Source organism: Lynx canadensis, chromosome D4 (assembly GCF_007474595.2).
Source record: "Lynx canadensis isolate LIC74 chromosome D4, mLynCan4.pri.v2, whole genome shotgun sequence".
Taxonomy (NCBI): Eukaryota; Metazoa; Chordata; class Mammalia; order Carnivora; family Felidae; genus Lynx; species Lynx canadensis.
In genome coordinates, this window is record NC_044315.2 from 89,248,523 (window position 1) to 89,254,709 (window position 6,187).

Below are 6,187 nucleotides of genomic sequence, written 5' to 3' on the forward strand. Positions count from 1 at the left end.
GGGGGGGGGGGGGGGGGCGGGGGGGGGGCAGAGTCGAGGCTGGCTGCTCTGTGACCCGTCCACTGCGCAGAGTTGCAGGTCAATGGGACCCTGGCTGGGAATCTCGAGGGCATACTAGGGTCCTGGGGAAAGGTCTCCACAGAGCGGGAGGCAGGGGAGGTCCGAGATTGGGGAGGACCAAGTCCACCTAGTGGCCCCGTGCCCCTCGGCAAACATCCGGGAGTTCCGACTCGTGGGGCGCACTTGGATCTGCTCGGGGGCTTTTTACCCTCGGGCCACGGGGGGCACTGATTTGAAAAGGTCTCTCGGGTCGGCCTGGGAAGTGCTGCTCCTTCAGAGGCCCGTGGGCATCACAGAATGCTTCCCGGAGGACCCAGCCTCTTCCTGCCTCTCCGAATCACCGCCCTCAGCACCCGTGGGAGGGGAGAGAGCATCTCACGCCAGTGTCCTTCCTACTCACGCCAGTTCCTTCTCAGTCCGGTCCTTCCACCAAAGGATGGGCTTCTTAGGGTGGCTTTTCTCCGTGACTCAGAAGCAGTCAGGGGGCGGTGGGGGCTGTGTATCCAGACCGGTGTTTCTGCGGAAGGGTAACTGTCTTTGTCCCCATTCATCTGTCCAAAGGCCAAACAACGAGTGGATGAAAAACCCAGCTTGGGAGCTGTGAAACTTCAGGAGGCCCCCTCGGCCGCCTCCCAGATGAAGAGAACCGGAGCAATCAAGCCTCGGGCGGTCAAAGTGGAGGAGAGCAAGGCCTGAAGGTGCTTGGCCACGCCTCGCCCCCCGCCTTGAGGACAGGGCCCCCGCTTGGCCTTGACATCTCACTAGATCCACCGTCCAACCACCTGGCCCGGACTGAGAGACCTCCCTTCTCTTCTCCACTCCTGAGAGCTCCATCGTCCAACCGGCTTGCCCCCCGTGGATACGTGACATTGACCTGCTCGCTTTAATACGAAACAAGCAAGCAAGCAAATGACCCCGACCCCACGTCGTCCCCGCCTCCTTTCCACCGTGACTGTGGAGTGACTCCCACCTTCGTGCAGTACAGATGAGCTCGCTCTCCCCCCCCCCCCCCCCCCCCCCCCCCCCCCCCCCCCGCTCCGCCGCTGGGTCCCCAGCCTTCCCGGCCCCAGGCACAGTGGTTTGTCAGCAGGGCCATTGTAGTTGGAGGCTTTTGGTTGTAAAAAGCAGCTGAAGTTTTTACAAAGGCGGAAGGAAAAGAAAAACAAAAACACAAGCTATGTCTGCGTAGCTGAACTTTTCTACTTTGCCATCCTCTCCCTCACCTCCTCCTGTTCCGGTCCTACCCTTAACCGCGTCTGCCGCTCCGCTGGTCCGTCGCTGCGATCCCTTAACACCTGACGCAGGCGGGCGCCCCCCACCCCCCGCGCTTCCTCCGTCGGTGAACCGGTGCCGGGCCACGCCGGGGGCGGCTGCCTGCTTGGGAGCAGCGAGAGAGACAGGGGAGGTGGGTCGGTGTCACGGTTGGATTCTCGCCCCTGGCCTGAGGACCCCTGGAGTCTAGGGACAGCCCAGTGAAGCTGATGACGATTTTAGCATAGGAATTACACAGAGTCTCTGTCCTTGGACCCTTCTACGGCCGGTGGACATGCTGACCCCTGGGCACCCGAGGGAAACCACGGAGATACACAGTCACCGGCGTTTTCCGGTGTGACCCGGACGGTGCGAGCTGACCGCACCGCGGGCCCCGCGGCGCCTCCGCGTCTGGGGCTCCAGCACCTGGGGGCTGCTGTTTGACCCGCACGCCCTTCTCGAAGCCTTCCGTGACATGCCCTCCTCTTTTCTTCCTGAGCCTGTCTCTTGTCTAGATCTTCCTGTCCTGCCGTCTTCCACCCAGCTCGTCCCCGGAGATCGTGAGGCCCCTTCTCGCGGGGACAGGGGCGCACGGACGGTTGTCTGACTGGGTCTGCGGCAGAGGCGTGTGGCGTGCAAGGCTGCTGGGAGGGGTCCCTTTCTTTTTTCTCTTTCTTTTCTTTTCTTTTCTTTTCTTTTCTTTTCTTTTCTTTTCTTTTCTTTTCTTTCTTTTTTTTGGCTCCCACTGGCAGACCCGGCTTGTTGGGACAGAGGCACCGGAGAGCTGGGCAGCGGGTGTCCGTCTCTGCGGACGACTGGGGCAGGGTCCCGGGCCAGGGAGGGTTGAGGGTCTGACCCTTGTTCCTCTGCAGCCTGGGGGCGGCCTCGGGGGAAGACGACAGCCTCTTAAGTCTGCAGCGATGCCTCTGGCAAACTGTTTGTGTGAGCCATCTTATGCTGGTTTTTTTGTTGTTTCTTCTTAAAATAAGAACTAGAAGGAAATCGTCCCAGGTTTTGTCATTCCAGGGAGAGGGGAAGGGAAATGTCAAGTAATGCACGTGCTCTGCAGAGCATCTAACCAGCCAGCCCGCTGGCGGCTCCTGGGAGGATCTGGCTCAGAGGACAAGCAGCCGGTGAGTGGGGACGTGCCCCGCAGAGTCCACCCTGAGTGCCACCACAGACGTGTAACACCCTGTGGCTCTGAGCTGTATGTTCAGTGCAGAACCGGGCAGGGCAGGGCCTCAGGAACTGCGCACGCGACTCCCTGTCCCCGTTCCCTGCTCTGAGGAAGCGGGGGGCACGTCCTGCCCGCAAGGGTGCCGGGCGTCTGCGGGGCTCACCCGGAGAGGGCCGGCTTTCCCGAAAGCCGCCCTGCTGCTTAGTCTGCAGCTTGCCGCGCTCCCCCTCCTGCCTCCACCCTCAGACCTTGCTTACCAGCTGGTCACCTTCATGCCTGAAGCTCAGCTTACTCTGAGGTCCGTTCTCGCAGGGCCGCTCACTCGAGGAGTTGCCCGCACTCAACCGCCCCCGTGTGCGCCCCTGCTCTTTCTCTCCCCTGCAAGTGTGTGACTGCTGTCCCCGTGACCAGCCGCCCTGCCCACAGCTCCCCTCTGCCACCACCTGCCCCCGCAGGAGCCACCCTCGCTCACCTGTACACTTAGAAACACGGCCACACCCTCACACCTAATTCCGGTGCACGTTGTATGTCAAAAGGAAAAAAAAGGTTTTCTCGTTTTGAAATTCAACAGAACAGTCGTGGATGCTGTTACACACTCAAGAAGACGTACCCTGCAGGCAGACCTGCCGGCAGGGTGACAGTCCTCCCTGTTTTGAGAAAAAATAAAAACCAGGTCACCTGTTCTCCAGCCCTTCTCTCTACCCTTGTATTTTCTCTCCTCCCCCTCCCCAATAAAAAAAAAACAAAAAAAAACAAAAACAAAACACTAGAATTTATTTATATGTATTGATGTTGTAGGTCTAGGTGAAAACCAGTAAATGTTTCACTGCTCTATTTATATATAATGTCTGAATTATTCTGTGCAGGAAAGGCCAGGAAATTGCATGTGAAGTTCAGTGCATTCACCACCTCCGTGTGCCCGAGCTGCCGTCTCTTTCCCACTAAGATGCAGATTTTGAATTGGACTCGGGGCAGAGGGCAGACCTGAGGCCTGCCCGACGTCCCGTCCCTTCCTTGGTCTGATGAAATGCAGTTTTTAGTGCAGAGGTGTTTAAGGTGCAATATCTCTTCCTTTCATGTGGTTTTAGAACCACGCTCAAGGTTAATGGGGCTTAGGGTCTTATTTTGGTTTCAAACCCTCATCCTCAGAGTGTAAATCCACGCAGAGGCCTCCGCCAGGACGCCGTGGGGCCTTTGGTGGGAACAGGCGGAGACCAGCGCTTAGCTTTCCTGCTGCTGAGATTGGGGGGAGGGGAGGGGTCGGAGCTCTCTCACCGCACCTTTGCCTCCCTTCCGATGCTGGCAGCTTGGCCTTGGCCATTGATGGTGCAGCCCGTTGCTCGGCAACAGGCGACCCTGCGGTAGTGTCCGTCCAGCGTCAACTACTGAACAGGGCGAAGTCTCAGAGTGTGGGGTCGAGTATCCAAGAGGCATACCCCCACTGAAAACTTCTCTGCCAGTTGTATTTGGTCTGGTTTTCTTTACTGTTGCTTCCCCCTTTTTAATCCACCTTACTTTTGTTTTCAAACTTGGAATTCATACACTTCTGGCTCTGGGTTCCTCAAGAGGGAAAACAAAGGATGGACCTACACACTCAGAAATCGGTTGGTTGAGTTCAAAGCTGTGGTCATCCAGCCACTTCTGGGGATATTGGGGTATCTTGTTAAATGTCGACCTCGGGTCTCCAGCTACGCCCTCGCCTTCCCATCTTCAGGATCTGCCTTCTGGATGGTGGGTGAGGTTTGTGAATGATGCTCAGAGCCAAGGACGCTGAGGGTGTGCACGTGGTTGCACGGCCGTGTTCAGAGACGGCCCACCGAGGCAGTGTGTGGCAAACCGGTAAAGCCCCTCCCTGCTGTTCTGTTTCCTTCCACCAAGCGGCTGCACGTTGCCCCTCAAATCTGCATTTGTCCCTTTGCACTTCTTGCAGAGCAAGCCTGGGTTACAAGGTCAGTTGGAAATGGCCTTTGACAACCGAGGACACTACAGAGTGCCTCTGCTTTGTCATGGTTTGTGATGAATGGGAAACGCAGACTTCCGGAAAGCCAGCTCATCCTGCTTGAAAATGAGATGGACCTGAGACAGAGCTCACCTGGGACAGGGTGGCTCAGTGTTGGGGTCTGACACTGTCCCCTAGCCACGCCCTCCTCCAGGACCACCAGCACACATTTGGCTAGTGATCTTCAGGCGCATCTGATCTTGCTGTTCACCATTTCCCCACCCTGGCTGGGGGACAGTGTCCCCAGGACCCTGTGTTCAGCATGTTAGGAAGCCTCAGAGTGGAAATTTCTGTTAAGGCTCTGTGTGGATGACTTTCTTCCATTGTTTAAAGGGGATACTGTACTCTAAGCTTTTGACTTCATGCCTTGTGTAGTAAAAGGGTTTGGGTTTTTTGTTGTTGTTCTTAAGAGGGTTGTGTTTTGTTTTTGTTCCCTTTTGTTTTTATTTTGGCCTTTCCTCTCTTTGTCTTTTCATGTAGACCAGATATTTGAAAGGGCAGACGATGGCTAAAGGTGTAATGTGCAGCTTGTTTATACGTTTTCTGGGAAGCTTTTGCCTTGGATGGGAAACGGAATCATGGATTCAGCAGGCCATGGTGGCACTCACCCTTTGCCCTTTCCCTCCGATCAGTACCTATTGTTTCTCCTTTCAAATATGTGATTGTACTAGCTCTTTCCATATGAAAGAATTCTCCTTATTTAAATAAAAAAAATTAAAAAAAAAAAAAAAAAGCCCTAAAGCTGAATGTGCTTTCTCAGGCTGTGTGTCCCTCGATTTTCTGTCATTTGACAAAATTAGAGATTTTACAGAGTGCTTGAGGAAATCCAGAGTGACTTGGCTGAAATGCTTTAAAGCAAGGTGGGGGAGGAAAGGGATCGAAACCTGTAGGTGGGGTGCATCTTCCAAATGGGTTTGCATTAGCAATCTCCGTCCTTTATCCGTGTGATATTAAAGGTGTGCAGGACATCGGCCTGCCCTCCGCCCTCCCCCTGCTTCCCATGAGAAGTGGGTGGGTCAGAGGAGCAAGCATTTGTCACTTTTTTTTTTGTTTGTTTTTATTTTTAAGTAAGCTCTATGCCCAAGGTGGGTCTTGAACTCATGACCCTGAGATCAAGGGTTGTATCCTCTCCTCTACCCTCTGAGCCAGCCAGGCATCCCTGATTTGACGTTTTATTGGTGGTGACCCCTTCTTTTGCTGGGAGGAGAAAGGAGTGCAGCGCTTTGGGGTAGGAGGGAGGAGTTCTTTCGTCTGGGGGCAGTGAAGGATCAAGAGCTTGGATCGGAGTCCCAGCGGTGATCCTCGGTTCTGCTGCCCACCCCACACCCCACAACTGCCAAGACTGGGAGCTGGGAAGGACACTTCCCCACCCCAGAGGCACACTTTGAACTGTGCCCACCTCATGGGGTCGTGTGGATTCAAAGAAGTAACGGTAGTAGTTAACATAGCTGCCTGGCACCAATTAATGTAAGAAGCTTACAAATTACTCCCAGGTTGGACACTTTCCATGAGAAACGACTCCTTCTGAATTGGGACCTGGGCACGGGCTGTCTCAGCTCTAGCATCCGTACCCTTTCCCTGGATTTACTGCCCCCAGGGACAGGAGTTTAGGGAACTACACCAGGAGCCAGCCCCACTCCTCTCCAGGCCCAGGGAGCCCCTGCACGGTCTACACAGCCTTGGGAGAAGCCTGCTTGTCA

General features: G+C 55.3%; 1 protein-coding gene across 10 annotated transcripts in view; it reads left to right on the forward strand.

Annotated features, from left to right (window-relative positions):
• PRRC2B (proline rich coiled-coil 2B) overlaps positions 1 to 970 on the forward strand; it is an 86,288-nt gene extending 85,318 nt beyond the window's left edge. For 7 of the 10 annotated variants that reach the window (XM_030293609.1, XM_030293611.1, XM_030293614.1 and 4 more), the window contains exon 32: positions 622 to 970. In XM_030293609.1, the coding sequence (XP_030149469.1) occupies positions 622 to 756 (135 nt within the window). In that variant the 3' untranslated portion in view covers positions 757 to 970. The remainder of the gene's footprint in view (positions 1 to 621) is intronic. The other 3 variants (XM_030293616.1, XM_036064339.1, XM_036064340.1) reach the window with 1 other exon arrangement.
• The last annotated feature ends 5,217 nt before the right edge of the window (positions 971 to 6,187 follow it).